Source organism: Vicia villosa, unplaced genomic scaffold, assembly GCF_029867415.1.
Source record: "Vicia villosa cultivar HV-30 ecotype Madison, WI unplaced genomic scaffold, Vvil1.0 ctg.000547F_1_1, whole genome shotgun sequence".
NCBI classification, from domain to species: Eukaryota; Viridiplantae; Streptophyta; class Magnoliopsida; order Fabales; family Fabaceae; genus Vicia; species Vicia villosa.
Window position 1 is genome coordinate 652,276 of NW_026705251.1, and position 23,139 is coordinate 675,414.

Below are 23,139 nucleotides of genomic sequence, written 5' to 3' on the forward strand. Positions count from 1 at the left end.
GCATTCATAGTGTAATAGATAAAATGTAGACAGTGAAACCATAAGATCCAAACATGTTTAACGGTACACTTTAGCATTACAATAATCCAAGAAATTAACAAACCAAAACGAGTGCGACAACATATAGAAATTTAACATAATGATGATGAGATGAAATGCAATGATATGATAAAATGATGGAGACTACATCCTAACGCCTGCCCCTTCTTCCTCTTCCTCTTCGAAATGTGTGAGGTCGATCTTCTTCAACTTGTTCCAACAAATCCAGCACAGATAGGTTGAGAGTGTTGAAGCTTTGGCTTATGTTTGCATGACGATTCAGAGCAGTTTCTTCAAACTAATTTTGTCTTAGGGTCGAGTTGGACGCAAATGTCTCAAAATCATTCTTGTGGTCTTGAACCAAGCTGTATAGCGATTGATATTGACGTTGTTGTTCATCATATCGATCTTGTTTAAGCTGTTGCATGGTTTGGAACTGGCGCTGTTGTGTTTCAAAATGTTGTTGTTGTTGAAGTTGCATATTTTCAAGCATGGAGATGATGTTGGACTGATCCGACGGAGATGGAGCAGTGTATCCCCAAGGAATTTCTTCCTCTTGAGGAGGTACATATTGCCAATTTGAGTCCGTGTCATGAGCTACATCTTCCATGGTGTGATCCTCATCATTGGCTATTTCTTGATCATTTCCTTCTTCTTCATTCCCTGCAATGTGACCAAATTCAGTAGGATCATCATAGTTGTAGATGATCTTTCCGGTTCCCTTTTGAATGAGATAGTAGGTTTTCTTATTTGGATCCCAATGGTATCCCATGAGGGTTAAAGTTGTTTGGGAGAAGTCTTGATTCTGTTTCATGTGAATGTAGGACAGTCCATCGAGTTTCATCCCGAAATGGTTCACGATTGTTTGAATGATTGGGCCATAGCATAGAGCAGTAGTCTTCTGCTTTACCTCTTCAAACTTGGCAGTTAGAAAGTGTGGCCAGTGCACACGTGTCCTGTTTTGAATCAGGTACATTAACACAACCTCATTTCGTTCAATTCTTGAGAATCCGCCTGCTCGTGGTCGAATGACTCTTGATATAATCCAGTTGAGGAGCCTAGGATCTCTTTTTAGGTGACCGGCTGTGATGGATTCATTTTGCTTGTCAAAGACGGCAGGGTCTTTGAGAATAGATTTCATGTAGGCGACATGATCATAGTTGGTCGGAAAGTCACCGTCTTCTATTCGAACTTCATCTCCTAAGAGTGTAAGACCAAAGATACTTATCCAGGCTCTTTTGTCAACAATATGGGATCTCGACCCCATCTTAAACCTAAAATTACAACCTTCCTCTCTTGTGAACCCTGCATAGAAAGCCCTAACAGTGTTTTCACAATACGGTGTGGCACACTCCAAAAGGGCTGAACATTTTGATGTTGAACAAGACTGACAACATCAGGAATGTGCATGTGCTTAGCAACATGTTGATTATAGATATACTGCTTGACTACCTTTCTCTTCATTTGCCATTTTTCAAAATTTTCTTTGCAATCAGGATGAACAAGGGCTACAACACTTACCGGTTGAGAGGATGATCCAGATGCGATTTCCTTTCCCTTTCTTGATTTTGGAGGCATTCTTGCTGATGATTTGTGTGAGAGGGATGATTTTTGACAACTTTTGGGTTTGAGGAATTAGGGTTGGCCGTACACAATGATGTGAGAATGAGTGGGAAAAAAAGAGGAATGATTATGAATGAATGGGGATGGGTCGGGTCGACCAACAGACCCAAATTTGGAAATATTTGACGCAGTAGGTCGACCTAAATGAAGGCTGGGACGACCTAACAGAGAAGCCTTTAAAAAATTGCAGATTAGGTCGACCTAAAAAGAGGGTAGGTCGACGTAACTGGGCATTTTTGGTTTCTGCTGAAAGTTTTCTTCTGTAGGTCGACTCAGATGCAGGTTAGGTCGACCTAAGTTGCTTCAAATGTTTGAAATACCTTAGGGATGTTACTATATGATGCATTTATGCTTAGTTACTTGCTTGCATGCCCAAAACATGATATGTTATGAATGGAGATGATAGACATATATATGTAATTGAGATATATAGATAAACATATATGAAGTCACTATAAGCATGTTAATTGATAGCATATTATAGTATCAATAAAATTTTTGGAAGTGAACAAGAAACATGTTACCGCTTTCTCAATATGTAAGTGTTTTGTCATCATTGTGTGGAATCCTCTTGTCAGTGTGCCATACTCCTAGATTTGATGATGAATTGTCTTGATAGAATGTTTCATAACTTGATTGCTTGATTTTGTGAAAAACTCATCTAGTATCGATTACTTGATGTTCTCCCGGATGCGGGACAGGGTCCCAAACATTATTCTGCTTAGAATAGGTTTAAATTTCCTTGCAATGCAACTTGCCAATTGCACATTAAGTAATGCGACCTTTGTGTTTTTCGGGTTAACTTGTATTTTTGATGTATCTTATACATTAGTGGTGGCCCGGTCACCTACATTTCCTTTGCCAAGAATAGTTCTTCATAGATGACATACCACAAGTGATATGTCTCCCTTTATGTGTCTTGAGCACCAGCTGTCAAGGAACCACCACCTTTCGGCGATGTCAAGACACTTTTCCTGCAACATTAATTTAGAATGGAAAGTCCCCAATCTTCATTGGGTCCTAGGAGGTGAGTACAGAAGTTGTTGCACTTAGGCAACCATTGAAATACTCCTTTAAGAACTAAGATTCTCCTAAATTTGCATTTTTCAATGGTATGTCCCTTTTTGCAACAATAATGACAAGTAATATGATGAGAATATGCTGTTTTGCTAGTTGATACTTTTGGTACAAAGGTGTATTTACTATATAACGGAGTATACGATCTTTTGAACTTATTTGGATCAACGGCAAAAGTCACTTTTGGTTGTAGAGCCTTGTCTAACATGGCTTTTAGATCTCTTACTTCTTTTTGCCAAATGTGACATGTCTCACAACCAAACCATGACGTAGGATCTATTTCAACTTTATCCTTTTGAATGTCTAGCATAGATTGTTTTAAAGCTTCCATATCCTTTTCGGTTTTCTCAACTTTTGATTCAAGATATGAAAATATTTTCTTATTTGAGGCCAAAAGTTTGAAAGCTTTAATTGCATCTCTATGTAATTCTTCAAAAGCAAGTTTTAGTTGAGAATGAGATACCTTATCTACGAGTTCAGGTTTAAGATGACTTACAGCTTTCTTTTTCTTGTGTTGATGAGCCATGAAACATAGGTTTGCTGATTTTTCTTCATCGCTTGATGAGCTTTCACTAGATGAATCTGTTAGAACAAGATTTGTTCTGATCAATTATCTTAGTTTTGATGATAACAATAATATGAATTTTGCTTAAGATAATATGGTACTCTAATCCAATGCAATTTCCTTTTCAGGAAATATATAAAGAGTACGCATAATTCAGCGCTCAGAAGCTTTGTCTCAAAGGGTTCAGCATGCAACATCAGAACATGGTCTGGCAAGACATCAGAAGATGGTCGAAGCAGAATCAGAACATGGGTCTATGGAAGCATCAGAAGAACAAGAGAACAGAAGCACTGAAGTTCTGATGGTATCACGCTCAGAAGCACTTCAAGGTCAGAAGATCAGAAGATGCTTTGCACCAAGCTGTTTGACTCTGATGATATTCAAACGTTGTATTCACAAACATCAGATCAGAAGGAAGTACAAGTGGCAAGCTACGCTGACTGACAAAAGGAACGTTAAAAGCTATTAAAGGCTACGTCAGTAGACACAGCGTGAACAAGGCTCGAGGTAGTTGACAAAAGCATATAACATTAAATGCGATGCTGTACGGAACACGCAAAGCATTAAATGCACTCAACGGTCATCTTCTCCAACGCCTATAAATATGAAGTTCTGATGAGAAGCAAGGTTAACGAACTTACACAATTTCTGTGAATATTAACTTGCTGAAACGCTGTTCAAATTCAAAGCTCAGAATCTTCATCTTCATCAAAGCTCACTACATTGCTGTTGTAATATATTAGTGAGATTAAGCTTAAACGTTAAGAGAAATATCACAGTTTGTGATTATAGCTTTTAAGAAGCAATTGTAATACTCTTAGAATTGATTACATTAAGTTGTAAGGAACTAGAGTGATCGTGTGGATCAGAATACTCTAGGAAGTCTTAGAGGTTATCTAAGCAGGTTGTAACTAGAGTGATCGTGTGGATCAGTATACTCTAGAAAAGTCTTAGAGGGTATCTAAGCAGTTGTTCCTGGAGTGATCAGTGTGTGATCAGAAGACTCTGGAAGACTTAGTTGCTGACTAAGTGGAGAACCATTGTAATCCGTGCGATTAGTGGATTAAATCCTCAGTTGAGGTAAATCATCTCTGCGGGGGTGGACTGGAGTAGTTTAGTTAACAACGAACCAGGATAAAAATAACTGTGCAATTTATTTTTATCTGTCAAGTTTTTAAAGCTACACTTATTCAAACCCCCCCCTTTCTAAGTGTTTTTCTATCCTTCAATTGGTATCAGAGCCTGGTTCTAAGGTGCAAGCACTTAACCGTGTTTAGAAAAGATTCAGGAAGAGAAAAACGCTTCAGTAAAAGATGGTTGATGAAAGTGAAAAGTCTACACCTGCATCTACATCTGGCTCTGCTGAGTAATACAACGGTAACAATGGTTATACTAGACCGCCGGTATTTGATGGTGAAAACTTTGAATACTGGAAAGATAAACTGGAAAGTTACTTTCTTGGTCTAGATGGTGATCTATGGGATCTTCTGATGGATGGTTACAAACATCCAGTAAATGCCAGTGGCGTAAAGTTGACAAGGCAAGAAATGAATGATGATCAGAAGAAGCTTTTCAGGAATCATCATAAATGCAGAACTGTTTTGCTGAATGCTATCTCTCATGCTGAGTATGAGAAGATATCTAACAGGGAAACGGCCTATGACATATATGAGTCCTTGAAAATGACTCATGAAGGAAATGCTCAAGTCAAGGAGACTAAAGCTCTCGCTTTAATCCAGAAGTATGAAGCCTTCAAGATGGAGGATGATGAAGACATTGAAAAGATGTTCTCAAGATTTCAAACTCTTACTGCTGGATTGAGAGTTCTTGACAAGGGATACACCAAGGCTGATCATGTAAAGAAGATCATCAGAAGCTTACCCAGAAGATGGGGTCCTATGGTGACTGCATTCAAGATTGCAAAGAATCTGAATGAAGTTTCTCTGGAAGAGCTTATCAGTGCCTTGAGAAGTCATGAAATAGAGCTGGACGCAAATGAGCCTCAAAAGAAAGGTAAGTCTATTGCATTAAAATCCAATATCAAGAAATGCACTAACGCTTTTCAGGCTAGAGAAGAAGATCCTGAAGAATCAGAATCTGAAGAAGAAGATGAACTGTCCTTGATCTCCAGAAGGCTAAATCAACTCTGGAAGACCAAGCAAAGGAAGTTCAGAGGCTTCAGAAGTTCAAAGAAATTTGAACGTGGAGAATCTTCTGATGACAGAAGATTTGACAAGAAGAAGGTCATGTGCTATGAATGCAATGAGCCTGGACACTTCAAGAATGAATGTCCAAAACTTCAGAATGAAAATCCCAAGAAGAAGCTTCATAAGAAGAAAGGTCTTATGGCAACCTGGGATGAGTCAGAAGATGATTCAGACTCTGAAGATGAGCAGGCTAACTGTGCGCTGATGGCGACAGAAGATGACGAATCAGAATCTACATCAGAATCAGATTTTGAAGAGGTATTTTCTGAACTTACTAGAGATGAGTTAGTTTCCGGTCTAACTGAACTTCTGGAACTCAAGTCTCAGATCAGTCTCAAATACAAAAAGCTGAAAAAGCTATTTGAATTTGAAACAAAGAAGCTTGAGTTGGAGAATTCTGAATTAAAAGAAAAACTTTTAAAATTATCCAATAATGTTGGATCTCCTTCTGATTCAGAAAAATCCACTCCCAGTCTAAACCATATTCTGAAAGAATATGATTTAAGTTTCAGGAAGTTCTTATCTAGAAGTATTGGCAGAAGTCAGCTAGCTTCTATGATATATGCTGTGTCTGGAAACAAAAGAGTCGGCATTGGTTTTGAGGGTGAAACCCCATACAAACTTGAACCTGTTGATGAAATGAAATTCACATACAAGCCATTGTATGATCAGTTCAAGTATGGCCACTCCCATGATATTAGGCACACTTCACATGCTCAAAGTTTTCACATAACACACACCAAAAAGCATGTGACACAACCTAGGAAATATCATGGAACTCACATTAAGAATTATCATGCTGTTCCTCCTATTGCTTACAATGTTAAACCCAAGTTCAATCAGAACTTGAGGAGAACTAACAAGAAAGGACCCAAGAAGATGTGGGTACCAAAGAAAAAGACTATTTCTTTTGCAGATTCTCTTGGCGACAAAGAAGATAAAAGTCAACATGTCATGTCATCTGGACTCAAGTTGGTCTCAACACTTGAAGGGAAGAAGGACTGTCTTCCAAGTTCTGGTACTTAAATCTGTTGAAGAAACTATGTTCGTAAGAGATCAGAAAATAAAGTTTATTAGTCTGGGAACCATCTGTTTTGTTTGTTTCTAAAGCAATGATGTTTCCTTCTTGGATATTCTAAACGCTCAAAAGGCTACAGAGTATACAATACTGAAACATTGATTGTGGACGAATCAATAAATATCTGGTTTGATGATAAACTTGTTTCTAATAAAACAAAGCAGCTTAAGAATTTCTGCAGATACAGTTTTGTCTTATCAGAAGCTGCAGAACAAAGAAGTGAATCTCCAGAAGTTGGCAGTCTCAGAAGCAATGGATCAGAAGATCAAGTTGCTGTATCTTTAGAGAATCTGAGAATTTCTGAAGAACCAACTAACAGAAGATCACTTAGACTTGCATCAGCTTATCCAGAAGATGTGATTCTTGGGAAGAAAGATGATCCTATCAGAACCAGATCATTTCTTAAGAATGACTATCAGAAACAGTGATCAGAATCAAAAGGCGTAAAGCCTATTCATATTTTACAGCTGTCATCCATTATTTTATGGTGAACACGTGTCTGTGCGGTTAGTACGAAGCGTGCAGTTGAAAGGACGCCTACCTAGGTAACTGTATTTAATCATTTCATTTACCATGCTATCTCTCCTAATGTCATTTCTCATTTAATGCAAAATGATTTAAATTATTTTCAAATCTTTTAAATAGCCCGCTTCAACTTCATTCTTTTCTCCGTTTCTCTATTTTGTCGTACATTTTTTTTTCGCTGCATCTGTTTCTTTCTTTTTCAAACCCTAGTCCTTGATCTAATCTTACGACATAATCATCATGGACTCTTCCTCTTGTTCTTCTTCCTCAAAAGAAAGACTTACTTCTTCACAAATCCTTCTGCGAAATTATGAATATGCTCCTTTGAAAACTTGCTTAATACCCACGAAGGACTTGGAGGTTTTATGTGAAACTGCTGTGGACTTAAACAATCTTAAAGCGAATGGCTTTAAGTGTGATGCAAGAATCCTTGAGCAAGGATGGTCCAAGTACCTAAATAGATTGGTTGGTCCAATTTATCCTGATCTTGTGAAGGATTTCTGGGTACATGCAACGGTTACCCCAACGACCATCATTTCATTCGTGCTAGGGCATGAAGTGGTTATCTCTGAAAAACTGATCAGAAAGCTATACAATCTGAATGATGAAGAAGGTTGGTCTGGTTTTCGACATACATCTGTTGATTGGTCGATAGTTGAAAAACAAATCTCTCAGACTTCTGGGATTGACTCGAATAACACAGGCACCTTGAAGCCATTTTATAGAGTATGGGATGAGATTATTCTGGGTTCTCTTCACCACAGAAAAAGAATGCTCTCCTCTTCTTACATCAGTCCAGATCACAAGCACACTCTTTTCTGCATTGGCAAAAAGACTGAGATCAACATTTCTCACATTCTGTTTGAGAATCTAAAGACTTCAATCCTTGAGTCAAGAGAAGAGGAAAGGGCGAAGTACCCTCATCTTTCAAGAACGACTATTCCGTTTGGAAGAATGATTTCAGACATTCTTACTGAAAGCAAAGTGCTGGACTCCATCAGAAAACTCAATGCATCCCATTTGCTTGGAGTAGTTCAAGGTCCCATTTTTAATGGTGTGGATTTGTTCAGATTAGAACTCATTCAAAATGTACCTTCTGTGTGCCCAAGCTTTCCTGACATTCTCTCAAGAAGAGTTGCTGTTGAAGGTTTTGCCTCCTTGTTTCAAGAAGAACTGCATCAGGTTGTCAAGTCTTACCTGGAAGATTGTGTTAGGAAGCAATCAGATATTGATCCTGCTTGGATCCGTGGCAGAGTACTTCCGTCCAAGGCTGATCTTCTTAAGAAGGAACAGAAGGAACTAAAGGCTAGGCTAAAAAGAAAAGCCCAAAAAGATGAGGCTGAGAAAGCCAAGAAGTTGAGGGTCACCTATGATCCCGACAAGGTGGACTCTGAAGAACGAAGAGATAAAAGGATCAGAGATTCCTTTCGCAGAACCAGATCTTCTTCTTCTGTACAAATCTCCAGAAAGGTTTTTACTCCACCTCCTTCTGTCCCTAAACCATCTTTCCAATCACCTCCTTCTGAACCAAAAGTAAACTTCACCTTACCAAATCCTTCTCCATCATCCTTCTCCTCTCCCATTCTAAACCCCACACCTTTAAGTATTCTTCCCCCAACTCCTTCTGATAAATCCTTCTCACCAATTCCCTTTACAAATACTTCACCCTCTTCTCAATCCATCCCTTCTGATATTCCACCCTCATAAATCATTCTCTCAGATATCCCTTCTTCCTCATCCACCGCACCTCTACCTTCTATATCCCATCCCTTACCTACCAGAAAATCCAAACCTTACTGTCTTCTCTACCCTGACTACAAATTCACCTTCAATCCGCCTGAACCTGAACCCTATACCTACCTGGAACTTTTCAGACATGAGGTGATTAGCAGTCTAGACCTTCTGAAGGATGCATTTCTAAATGGTCTGGATGATGTTTCTACAAGAAATCTCTGGAGAAGATTTCGCAAGGATTTTCAAACAGAAGCAATGGGAGTACAGAAAAGACAAGTGGCTGCTGCCCCTGGTTACCCTGGTTACCTTCTGGAGGATGATAATGGTATATACTACCATCCTCTCAGAAATTGTGTTGCTGCTGAGGAGAAGCCCTTTGTGGATGAATTGGAAGTAGCAAGACTGGCTGCTGAAATGGAAGCAAATCCATGCAGGGATATTGTTATCTTTATTCCTGATTATCCTGTTCTGCTCGGAGATTTCAAGACTCTCTTTGACTATCTGAGGGAAAACCCTTCTGAGAAAGATCCAAGCTTGGTCATTCCAGAAGTTGTTGACCCACCAGTAGTTGAAGGTCCTTCTGCTCCCAGGAATCTAGCTGCCATTCTTCAGGCACTTGAGAATGGAGACTCGGAAATTCCTGCTGCAGAATATGGAGATGCTTCTATGCAAGAAGCAGATGCTGAAGATCATGTTGCTGAATCAGATCCTGTTGAGGAAATCCCTGCAAATGATCTATCCATGGAAGCTACAGATCAAGTTGCTATTCCTGTGGTTGAAAGTGGTGAAGCTTCTTCTGATGAATCTTCTCGTCTTGCAAGGACTCTGGAAGAAATTCAGAAGAGACAGGATGAGCAAAGCTCACTCAATGATGAGTATAGAGCTTTCATGGTGAGGCAAGAAGGACACAACAATGAGGTTCAAGAGATGCTGGCCAAGATCTTGTCAAGGCTAGGGCCATCTTAGATTGAGTCTGTGTTGTTTCTTTCTTTTCGTTGCATCTGTCTTTGTGCATCTGATCTTTCTTATCTTCATGTACTTCTGTACCTGCTGTTTGAACTTCAATGAAATCATCTTCTTCCTCCGTGTGTTTCGTTTTGTTTGTCTCTGAATCTTTTGATATATTCTTTTTGATGTTATGACAAAAAGGGGGAGAAGATAAATGATAAATGATTTGATTAATCTATCAGTTGCTGGGTAAAGCTCCCACACATTTACTAACAAGAACTGCAAGTTCTATATGGTTTAAGTGTTTTGCAGGTATAAAGAAGTGAAGAGAATCTTCAAAGCAAACACAAGAAGCAAAACCAAAACCATAAGGAGTGTTATTCTGTAAAAAGAATAAACTCATGGAAACTGAAGCAAGCTTAGTGCTGTCAAGCTTCAGAAATCAGAAGCAAGAAAGAAGAATAAATCAGAAGCACTGATAATAGAATTTGATCCATATTTGTCTATTTGATCTGACAAAATTCTATTTGCTCTGATACATTATTTTAGCCTATATGGCTCTGATACATATCATGTGTTCTAATATACATTTTATGTTCTGACTCGTTCATGCTGACTTTTGTCGTTTAGTTTTTGTTAACATTTCAGGATGTAGAGATGCTCAGATGATGCTCTGGTACATTCAACAATGTTCTGATACAAATCTAGCATGAAGTGATGTTGGTAGAAATTCAAAGCTCTGAAGCTATCCGAGGGAAGCAGAAATCAGAAGCTGTGAATGTTCTAAAGATCCAGAAAACTCAAGTTCTGAAGCTGTCCTAAATGGAAGCAGAAATCAGAAGCTGTGAATGTTCAGAAGATCAAAGAAATTCAAGTTCTGAAGCAGTCCTAGATGGAAGCAGAAGTCAGAAGCTGTGAATGTTCAGAAGATCAAAGAAATTCAAGTTCTGAAGCTGTCCTAGATGGAAGCAGGAATCAGAAGCTGTGAGTGTTCTAGGGATCTAAAGAAATTCTAGTTCTGAAGCTGTCCAATGGAAGCAGAAGTCAGAAGCTTATGTGATCGTCTCTACCGAAATAATCAGGGAAGTCTTTTATTAAAGTTCTACGAGTATTTATTTCAGGGGGAGATTATTTATCTCAGGGGGAGATTGTTAATCTCAGGGGGAGACATATTCATTTGCTTATGCTATAGCTGTGTAATTTGTCTTTTGCCGTCTGCTCTTTCTGATCGCAAATTCATATCATTTATATATGTTTTTGTCATCATCAAAAAGGGGGAGATTGTTAGAACAAGATTTGTTCTGATCAATTATCTTAGTTTTGATGATAACAATAATATGAATTTTGCTTAAGATAATATGGTACTCTAATCCAATGCAATTTCCTTTTCAGGAAATATATAAAGAGTACGCATAATTCAGCGCTCAGAAGCTTTGTCTCAAAGGGTTCAGCATGCAACATCAGAACATGGTCTGGCAAGACATCAGAAGATGGTCGAAGCAGAATCAGAACATGGGTCTATGGAAGCATCAGAAGAACAAGAGAACAGAAGCACTGAAGTTCTGATGGTATCACGCTCAGAAGCACTTCAAGGTCAGAAGATCAGAAGATGCTTTGCACCAAGCTGTTTGACTCTGATGATATTCAAACGTTGTATTCACAAACATCAGATCAGAAGGAAGTACAAGTGGCAAGCTACGCTGACTGACAAAAGGAACGTTAAAAGCTATTAAAGGCTACGTCAGTAGACACAGCGTGAACAAGGCTCGAGGTAGTTGACAAAAGCATATAACATTAAATGCGATGCTGTACGGAACACGCAAAGCATTAAATGCACTCAACGGTCATCTTCTCCAACGCCTATAAATATGAAGTTCTGATGAGAAGCAAGGTTAACGAACTTACACAATTTCTGTGAATATTAACTTGCTGAAACGCTGTTCAAATTCAAAGCTCAGAATCTTCATCTTCATCAAAGCTCACTACATTGCTGTTGTAATATATTAGTGAGATTGAGCTTAAACGTTAAGAGAAATATCACAGTTTGTGATTATAGCTTTTAAGAAGCAATTGTAATACTCTTAGAATTGATTACATTAAGTTGTAAGGAACTAGAGTGATCGTGTGGATCAGAATACTCTAGGAAGTCTTAGAGGTTATCTAAGCAGGTTGTAACTAGAGTGATCGTGTGGATCAGTATACTCTAGAAAAGTCTTAGAGGGTATCTAAGCAGTTGTTCCTGGAGTGATCAGTGTGTGATCAGAAGACTCTGGAAGACTTAGTTGCTGACTAAGTGGAGAACCATTGTAATATGTGCGATTAGTGGATTAAATCCTCAGTTGAGGTAAATCATCTCTGCGGGGGTGGACTGGAGTAGTTTAGTTAACAACGAACCAGGATAAAAATAACTGTGCAATTTATTTTTATCTGTCAAGTTTTTAAAGCTACACTTATTCAAACCCCCCCTTTCTAAGTGTTTTTCTATCCTTCAGAATCACTTTCCCATGCTATGTAGGCTCTTTTAGATTTGTTATGACCTTTGCTTTGGTTCTTCTCTTTTTCCTTCTTAAGGTATGGACAATCCGGTTTGTAGTGACCGGCTTTCCCACAATTGAAGCAAAGGCCTTTGATTTTTCCTTTGTTGTCGTCATCTTGTTTGAACTTGTTTGATTGCTTTCTATAGTTGATCAAGCCTTTGTCAGAATGTTTTGCTCCATTTTTCTTTAGATATTTGTTGTATGTTCGCACAAACAGTCCCATTTCCTCATCATCGGAGTCTTTGTCATCACTTGTATCACTATCCTTTAGCTCTTGTCTTGAGGTCTTGGAGCTTGAAGCTTTTAGAGATATTGACTTCTTCTCTACCTCTTTCTCCATGTTCTTTTCTTTCTTTGCCCTTTTCTCATGCATGTCAAGGCATTTAAGGTGTTGTTCATGTTCCTCTAGTTTACCAAAGAGAGTGGTAATGTCTAAGGTGTTTAGATCATTTGCTTCCTTTATTGCTGTAACCTTGGGTTGCCATTCCCTGTTCAAGCATCTTAAGATTTTGTTAGTAGCAACTGCATTGGAAACAGGTCTATCAAGAGAATTTAACCGATTTTTCAGGTGAACGAATCTCTTCTGCATGTTTTCGATGGATTCACCATCTTCCATGTGGAAGAGTTCGAACTCTTGAGTTAACGTATTGATCCTAGCTAGTTTGACATCATCCGTTCCCTCGTGGGCAACTTGCAATGTGTCCCACATAGCTTTAGCGGATCTACAATGGGAAACGCGATAGTATTCATCAACTCCTAGAGCTGAGATTAGAATGTTTCTCGCTTTCCAATCGTATGCATATCTCTTTTCATCTTCAGCATCCCAAGTATTTTCTGGTTTTGGAACAACTGCACCAGCTGCATTTGTCATGGTGATCTGAAAGGGACCATTGACAATAGCTGTCCAGATGTTCCTATCAATTGCATTGATGTGGACACACATACAATCCTTCCAATAGCCATAGTTTTCACCGTTGAAAACTGGAGCTCAATTGTGAGCCCCTTTAGGTCCGGAAGCCATCTTTCCAATAAGTGTTTCACGTAGCACGGAATAAACCAGAGCTCTTGATGCCACTTGTTAGACGCTGGCCTTAGGATCTAGAGGGGGGGTGAATAGATCTTACACAGTTTTGCGGAATTAATTGAACTTTAAGCGGAAGTGATTCTGAATTGACTCGCGTCTATTCCGAACCACTATTGAAACGATTGTATATGTGTTAAAACCACTAACCAGCTTGAGATAAACGATAAGAGAATACACTATAGAATCAATACGTCGCTCTATTGAAAATCAATTAACTTCTTATATGATGAACGACGTTTGCAATGCAGTAATAGTGAAAGAAGCAAAAACACAAACACTTGGTGATAATGATCAAATTGATGGTGATTCAATGTGTGATGAATTGTGATGTTTATATAAGTTCTTAATTCACAATCTTAACACTCGAATCGTTGATCAATTTGCTATTATAACCAAATATGAACAGAACGTAAATGAAAAGGTAAAAGCGACAAGAACACGATATTTGTTTAGGCAGTTCGTCGATCGTCCTCGCTACGACTACGTCTGCCCCCAATTCCAAACTGAAATTGGGAAATCTTTCATTAATGTTGAAAGCAGTTTATACAAAGAAGATAACAAAGCGATAAACCATAAACCAATTATGTCGATCCTTTGAATCTTCTTCCCCCTTAATCTTGAGTCAGATCAAGGTGATCCAAGAGCTTCACTCGATCCCTTTTCTGCAGTGTCTTGAATTGCCTTGAACCCTTGTTCTTCAATCTTTACACTCAGATGGATCCTCGATGAAACCTCTTGATAAAAACCCCCAAGAAACACCTATATTGGAGGAGAAATCCTGCAGATTTTATTCACCAAAAACCCCACAAATCTTCACCCACTAGGAATCTTCAATTCCGTTCCATGGACGTTATCGAACTCGATCACTAACCCTCAACGCAAGAATGATTATGTGTAATTGTGTTGGAGATGACGAAGAACGAAGATGAGAAGCCTTTGTGTATCTTTCAGTCGTTGGTGTTGCTTTCAATAATTGAACCTTGGACAATATATATGAGAGCTAATCAGTTGGAGCAGAGAAAAACAGAATTTTTGGCATTCTTGATCAGTTAGGTCGACCTCTTGTAGTGCTTAGGTCGACCTAGCAGAGGCGCATAAGCTTGAATGGTATTTGCTCCCAGTTAGGTCAACCTGTTTGGGAAGTAGGTCGACCAGAATTCTCTTCAAGTGTGTTTTTGGGGCAAATCTTCAGTTTAGGTCGACCTAGTTGATGTGTGAGTCGACCTAGCAGAAGTATGTGGAATTTTCTCCATTTTAGGTCGACCTGGGTTGACAGTAGGTCGACCTAACTGCTGCTTTTCTGCATTCTTCTTGTTTTGCTTGTGTTGAGTCGACCTATATGCATAATAGGTCGACCTGTTCCGACATGAGTGATCAATGCTTGCTTTTCTTTGAGTTTTCTGCTTCCACCTTGTTGCTTGTATGCTTATTGTGTTTGCCATGAATCAAAAACATCTTTGTGATTGTAATCTTGTATTCACAAGAAGAACATGAAGAACAACTCTTTTTGGTTCACCTTATGGTTGTTGTTTGACCAAAGATAGCATTAGCCAATACGCGATGGAAGTAGCATATTGTAGGATTTTAGATGTGTGAAGCATAAAGGTCTTTACAATCTTGGGTCGTTTCACCAGTTAAATTTTCCCAGAGTTGGAATCCTACTATTTCCCACGGTACCTCGTTTATGTGAACCGTATGGCTAACATTTTCTCCTCGCGTGAACTGTAGCATTTCAATAATGCGCTCTTGGTCTATGGAGTATTCTTGATTGGACATCCTAAAATGGGCAGTTTCTGTGAGATAAGGTTTGTCAGGTGGAGACTCATATGTAAAGGAACTTAAAAATTCCAGTACTAGTGGTTCATAAGTGGGAAAGTTTTGGGTACAAAGGTGGGTCAAGCCAGTGTTGGTAAGCATCCATCGTACACTGTCAAGCAGTCTCAATCTGTTCAGGCAGTCGACATCCATGTTTTTTGTGGGCATGACGGAGCGTTTGTAAAAATATAAATATTTTCTCTCTTGTTCTCCATCGTCATTGGTTCGAAAGATGACTCTTGAGAGGTCCGGTGGTGGCCTTTCTGGTCTAAATTGCCTGTTTTGGTTTTGGGCTCTGGGATTCATAGTGAAAAAAAATTTGGTGTGGGAATTTCTCTGAAGGAGTGGAATTTGTGAAAGTTTTGAGAAGGAGGTGGTAGAATGATGTAGAGGATGAATGAGTTTTATATGGTGGTTTAGAAATTAAGGGAATGAATGGTTTGACAGTGGGTTTTAAAGGGGAATTTGGAAGGATGTATGGTTACTGGAAGTTGTTCGTTGAATGAGGGGAAAAGAGAAAGGTTGAGACTTTTAAAGTTTGGGGAAGGTGTAAAGAAGAAATAGAAAGAGTAGTGTTGAGTGATAAATTAAAGATAGAATTAATGGAATAGATGGAGGGAGGAAGAAAAATGTGTGAGAGGGGGTGAGTTAGATGGAAAGAGTTTAATGTGGAGTATATATTTTTGCAGTGTAGTAAATATGGTACATTGCATGAGTTGGTGAAACATTATTATTCTTTTGACTAACCATTCAAAATGCATGCAAGAGCATATAAGACAAAGAAAAGAATTGAAAAAGGGAGGAAGATACAAGAGGAAGAGAGGGAGCACGTGAGAGAAGGGAAGAAAAAAAAGAGTAGGGTGGGGGCCACTTGTAAACAAGGGGCGGGAGCCCTAGGTGGAAATAATAGGACGGGGGCCTCTTAAGGGATAAGGGGCGGAAGCCACAAGAGAATAGGGGCGGGCGTCCCACATCAAAATGCCACTAAATTCCAAATGCGTTCAACACTGCATGTCATTTTATTGGACCTCTTTCTACACTCTTTCAAAATAGTAACAACATAGATTCACATGCATTTAGGGTCATGTGCACAACTTAATTCAGATTGCAGAATCAATAAAAGTTTCTTTGACAAGTTTATCACATGTTTGACTAACACAGTAATAAGTTTATAAACACAGAAAAGAGGTATCTACTGGCAGCTTTAAAGACAATACTATTGCATCATTGTATTGTTGTGTTAAATCAGTAACAGGTATTAGGTAACACTAGAAATAGATTAGCATCACATCCAATATAGTGGATTCAGCAGTTCAATAGGAGATATAGCATGTATAAAATATGAAACCAGTAGATAGTAGGTAATATACTTGTAGACTGTGTAGAAATACTAAATAGCAGGTAATGTTGCCGACAGTGTAGACACACTAAATAAATCAAACCACCACTCAAACCAAACTCTTTCCACATGCAATATTATCACAGATAAAAACCACATATAAACCAAACTAAAACTTTTGCTGAATTAAATTTCTTAAATTAAAGAAAGCAAAAAAAAAAAATGAAGTTTTAAAATTCTGAAAATTAATAATACTAAAACTAAAAGTTAAAATACTAAAAATAGAAAAATAAAATACTAAAAGCTGGAACTCCTAATTTTCCTCCCCCCACACTTAAAACAAGCAGTGTCCACATTGTTTCAGTGACGAGGGTCGGAAAATCAAAAACTCAAAAAAGAAATCCAGCCACTTTTAGGTGAAAAGAAATGCTGATAAAGGTGATCCAATTGCTCCGTTATGATATCCATAAAACCGTGAAAGTCCGTACGCAAAGTGACAAACTCGCCGCGTAGGCCTTCAATCTGTGCCTCTAAATTAACAATAGCGGTAGTAAAATCAGGAGGCGGAGGTCCAGCAATAGCCGGAACAGTAGAAGCAGCAGTAACAGGAGAAGCATCAGGGGAAACAACAGGGCAATCAGGGGAAGGAAAATCATAATAATGAGGAGGAGTCTGGGGATCATAATCATCAGGGATCTCATAGGGTTGAGGGGTTTCAGGTGAGGGTGGAGTAGGTGGGTGATCCAGGTCAAAGAGCCAATTATCTCGGTTATGAACACTCGTTATAGGGTTAGGCAAGACAAATTGGTGGACAGTGTTATGGTTAATGAGCAATTCATGCTCATGTGGTCCAAGGTTTCCTATTAGGTGGGTGTTGAAACAGAAACGAATATTCATAGGTCGAATTCCACCATAAGGATTTAATCCTAGGAGGAGTTGTCTCATTCCTATAGCATTTGCAGTCATAGTAACTAGGCCTCCTATAAGTATAGGTGTATGAGAAGTCTCTATGATACGGACAAAATTGGCTAACATAAAGGTAGCCGCATTAATAGGACGACCTTGTGAAGCGCAAAACCTAATGAATAGCTCATCACGGGGCACTAAGGAAATGTTTTTCTCTTTTCGAAACAGGGTGTGGGCCAGGATCTTCTGGAAATACCTTATAGCATGGTTATGGATGCTCTCAAAATACATATCCTTAGGTTCAGGGTGGATTCTACCAGTTATACTACCCCAGAAGTAGTTAAGCTCATGGTATAAGAGAAGCTCCTCTTAGGTGACAGTGAAAACATCAAGACCACTAGGAAAACCTAAAAGGTTAGCAAAATCACTATGGGTATAGCGGAAATCAAGACCAAACAATCTAAACTGGATCAAGGCACGGTTAAATCCTAAACCATGGTTAGGCAGATAGTTCAAAGAACTTAGGAACTCGAGGGTAAGCCTATGGTATGTACTAAACCTCCTTCTAATAGGGGAGGCATCCCAACCTATCTGGTGCAACAATTATAAGACACTCTCTCTACTTCCTAAGGCATTCATAGCACGATCATCAGCATAAATGGTGGGAGTCATCTCTCTATCGACTAAGCCCTCAAACCTCCTCATCTGACCTCTTCCCCTGAAAGTAATACTCATATAATCAACTCTTGCCAGTACGAGAGTTAGTCACTAGCTAAAAAGTAAATTAGCCTGAAATTTAAGTAGATTATAGAATTGTTCCATTAGCAATGGCCAAATGCCTTTTGAGTAAAAAATAAAAATAATGATAAAACAAAAATAAGAAAAATGATGAAATAAATAAGAAAACAAAATAAAAACTTAAGTAAAAATTAAAAATTAAAGATAACGAAAAAGATAAAAGGGGGTGGGTTGTCTCCCACAAAGCGCTTTGTTTAATGTCACAAGCTCGACACATTTTCAATAAGCAATTAGTCGTTTGATTCAGCCAGTGGCTATAAAAGCTTCAGACTAGCGGAGTAGTATTTGTTTTTGATACAATGGTAATGCTTCAAACGTTGCCCATTTACAATAAATGGATCACTATACTTACTCTTAATTTCTACGGCGCCACTTGGAAAAACCTTAGTGACTTCGAAAGGACCAGACCACCTAGAACGTAGTTTTTCGGGAAAGAATTTAAGTCGAGAGTTAAATAGGAGTACTACGTCTTCTTCGTTGAATTCTTTCCTATAAATTTTCTTATCGCGCCATTTTCTTGTTCTCTCTTTGTAGATCTTGGCATTCTCGTAAGCGTCTAATCTAAGCTTTTCTAGTTCATTGATATCGAGGATTCTCTTTTCTTCGGCGGCAGAGTAATTTAAATTTAGGGTCTTAATAGCCCAATAAGCTTTATGCTCAAGTTTCACCGGAAGATGACACGATTTACCATAGATTAATTTGAAAGGTGTGGTTCCTATGGGTGTTTTAAAAGTTGTCCTATATGCCCACAACACTTCGTGTAGTTTAGAAGACCAATCTTTCCTAGATGCAGCAACAACTTTCTCAAGTATTTGCTTAATTTCTCTGTTTGAGACTTCTACTTGGCCACTCGATTGCCGGTGGTAAGGTGTTGCTACATAGTGTCTAACTCCATATTTCGCTAAGAGTTTCTCGAAGATTTTGGAAATGAAGTAAGAGCCTCTGTCACTGATGACGAGTCTCGGCACACTAAATATTGGGAAGATTATGTTCTTGAAAAGCTTGATTACTACTCGTGTGTTATTTGTTGGAGAGGCTATAGCCTTGATCCATTTGGAACAGCTATGAGTATGTATTTGGTACCAAAAGAAGATGGGTAAGGTCCCATGAAGTCGATTCCCCAAACGTCGAAGACTTCTACTTCCAGAATGCCTTTCTGAGGAATTTCATTGCGTCTTGAGATGTTGTCAGTGCATTGACAATGATCACAATTTAAAATAGTGATGTGCACATCTTTCCATAGATTTGGCCAAAAGAAACTAGATTGTAGGATTTTCGCACACGTTTTGGATGTACTTGAATGACCTCCATAAGGAGCAGCGTGGCAGTGGTCTATTATGCTTTCGATTTTTTCTTCTAGCACGCAACGAAGGAAAATCCCATCATAACCTGTTTTAAAGAGGAAGGGTTCATCCCAGTAGTATTGTTTAAGGTCGTGGAAAAACTTCTTTTTTTGTTGGTATGTTAATTCAGGTGGAAGGACACCGACAGCTAGGTAATTAACGAAATCTATATACCATGGTGCAGCAGAGTGAGCTAATGCCACTTCTACTAAGTTTTTGGTTTCAAGACTTGAAGCCTCTATTTCTAAAGGATAGTTGGCTTGATAATTTTCAATCTCATTTGATTCCAACTGAGCTATAATTTGTTTGTGTGGGAAATCGTCATTGATTGGTACTTGTTTGGTCTTCATATTTTCAAGTCTAGAAAGGTGATCTGCTACGACATTTTTGGTTCCCTTTTTGTCTTTGATTTCTAAATCGAATTCTTGTAGCAATAGGATCCATCTAAATAATCTAGGCTTGGAATATTTCTTAGTTTGAAGGTATCTTATATCGGTATGATCGCTATAGATGATAATTTTAGCTCCCACCAAGTAGGAACGTAATTTGTCTAATGCAAACAGAACTGCTAAAAGTTCCTTTTCTGTTGTGGTGTAATTCATTTGGGCTTCGTCTAGGGTTCTACTCGCATAGTATATGACATGGAGTTTTTTATCTTTTCGTTGTCCCAGTACGACACCTACAACATAATCACTTGAGTCCCACATTATCTCAAACGGTTCACTCCAATCTGGAGGTTGCATAATTGGTGTAGAGTTTAGTGCTTTTTTTACTGTTTAAAACGCTTTAGAACATTTGTCATCAAAGATTTCAGCTTCTTTCATCAGCAACTCAGTCAATGGCTTAGTTATTTTAGAGAAATCTTTGATAAAACGTCGGTAGAAACCAGCATGTCCTAGAAAGCTTCTTATTTCTCTAACAGTTGTAGGAGGTTGAAGGTTTTCTATCACTTCTATTTTTGCCTTATCCACTTCGATCCCTTTGTCGGACACAATGTGTCTAAGCACAATCCCTTGTCGGACCATGAAGTGGCATTTTTCCCAGTTGATTACTAGATTGACGCTCACGCATCGTTTGAGTACCATTTCCAGGTTTTCTAAACATCCTTCAAAACTTTCTCACAGATAGAGAAATTGTCCATAAAGACTTTCATTATTCCATCCAGGAAATCAGCAAAGATTGCCATCATACATCTCTGGAAAGTTGCCGGTGCATTGCATAGTCCGAATGGCATTCGTCTATAAGCGAATGTACCATAAGGACATGTAAATGTGGTATTTTCTTGGTCATCGGGGTGGATAGGAATTTGGAAAAATCCTGAGTACACATCTAAGTAACAGAAATGGGAGTGTTTGGCCAAGCGCTCGAGCACTTGATCTATAAAAGGTAAAGGGAAATGATCTTTGCGAGTGATTTTGTTTAATTTCCTATAGTTGATGCACATTTTCCATCCAATTTGAGTACGTTGTGCTACAGATTCGCCTTTTGCATTGGTGACTCCTCCTTTCTTAGGTACGACATGCACAGGACTAACTCATTTACTGTCGGATATGGGATATATAATTTCGGCTTCTAACAACTTTTGAATTTCCTTCTTAACTACATCGCTTAGAATGGGATTGATTCATCTTTGATGCTCTCTAGAGATTTTGCAATCTTCTTCAAGCATGATGCGATGCATACAGATAGAAGGACTTATTCCTTTCAAATATGAGATATTATAACCTAGAGCAGTTGGATATTTTCTTAGGACAATAAGTAATTTTTCAATTTTGGTTCGTCCTAAATCACCGTTAACTATGACAGGTCGTTTGAATTCTTCATCTAGGAATTCGTACCTTAGATCATTTGGTAATGTTTTAAGTTCTACAGCAGGTTTCTTAGGACCAGGTATAGGATCAGGAGTCAGCGCTATGCATTCACTTAGGTGGTTGTCTTGGTATTCCCCACGCCAGTTATCGTCTTTAAAGATAGGCGATATTGGAATTCCTAGGATTCATCGATGATGTCAATAAAACAACACGTGTCTACTATTGCAGGGGCTTTAAGGAATTGAGAAAGGATGAATTCAATTTTCTCGTCTCCGACTTCATAAGTTAGTTTCCCTCATTTCACATCGATGATAGCACCTGCAGTGGCTAAGAAAGGTATTCCTCATATGATTGGAATGTTAGAGTCTTCTTGAATGTCCATTATGATGAAATCTTTGGGAATATCGAAATGACCTATCCTTACGGGAATGTTTTCTAGCACACCTATGTGGTATTTTACAGAGCGATCAGCTAATTGTAGAGACATTCTAGTTGGTCTCAGTTCGCCTAATTGAAGTTTTTCGCAGATAGGAAGGGGCATCAAACTCACACTAGCTCATAAATTGCAGAATGCTTTGTCTATGATGAATTTTCCTATCACACAGGGTATGGAGAAACTACCAGGGTCTTTCAGCTTAGGTGGCATATTGTTTTGGATAATTGCGCTACATTCCGCAGTAAGAATCCCTGTTTCATTGTCCTCAAGTTTCTTTTTGAAAGACAATATCTCTTTACAAAATTTGGCATATGACGGCATTTGTGTTATGGCTTCTGTAAAGGGTATTATTATGTTTAATTGCTTTAGAAGTTCTGCAAATTTCTTAACTTGTCCTTCGGTTTTAGACTTAACTAATCTTTGGGGAAATGGAATAGGTGGCTTATATGGTGGTGGAGATACGTATGGTTTTGCCTTTTCGGCTTCATCTCTAACTATGGTTTCTGGCCCAGTAGGTTTACCCAATTCTTCATTACTTTTTTCCTTTTCGGTTTCATTTTCCTTTTGTTCAGACATCAGTTTAGTTAGGATTCTTGGATCTACTGGTCCGTCTAATTCAGTCCCACTTCGTAATGTAAGGGCATTAGCATGACATTTAGGGTTAGGTTGTGGTTGACCAGGAAACACTCCAGCCGGGGCAGCAGTTGTTGCTTGTTGTTGGGCTACTTGAGAAATCTGGGTTTCTAGCATTTTGTTATGCGTAGCCAAGGCATCTACTTTGGTTGCTAATTATTTCACTAATTCAGAGGTGTGTACGTTTTGGTTCATAAATTCCTTATTTTGCTGTGTTTGAGAAGCAACAATGTTTTCCATCATTATCTCAAGGTTGGACTTACGAGGTGCTTGAGGAGCGGCTTGAGGCGCCACTTGGTTTGGCTTTTGGAAACCAGGAGGTGCTTGAGGTGCGTATTACGCATTGTTATTCTTATAGGAGAAATTTGGATGATTTTTCCAACCTGGGTTATAGGTGTTAGAATACGAGTTTCCTTGAATGTAGTTCATTTGGTCAGGAGGTATTCCAGCTAGCAATTGGCATTCAGAAACGATATGTCCAGGTACTCCATATAACTCACAGTTTGAAGTTACAGTAGCCTCGATGGTTGCGGGGGTTATTGCTAAACTTTCAATCTTTTGAGTCAGGCCGACTACTTTAGCATTTATGTGGTCTATGCCACTGACTTCATACATCCCTCCTTTAGTTTGGGTTTTCTCCA

At 38.7% G+C, this 23,139-nt stretch overlaps 1 protein-coding gene across 1 annotated transcript; it reads right to left on the bottom strand.

The window, feature by feature from the left end:
- Positions 1 to 21,985: 21,985 nt before the first annotated feature.
- LOC131629295 (uncharacterized) lies at positions 21,986 to 22,615 on the bottom strand. Its single transcript, XM_058900087.1, has one exon. The coding sequence runs from the start codon at positions 22,613 to 22,615 to the stop codon at positions 21,986 to 21,988; it is 630 nt and encodes a 209-aa protein (XP_058756070.1).
- Between the last annotated feature and the right edge of the window lie 524 nt (positions 22,616 to 23,139).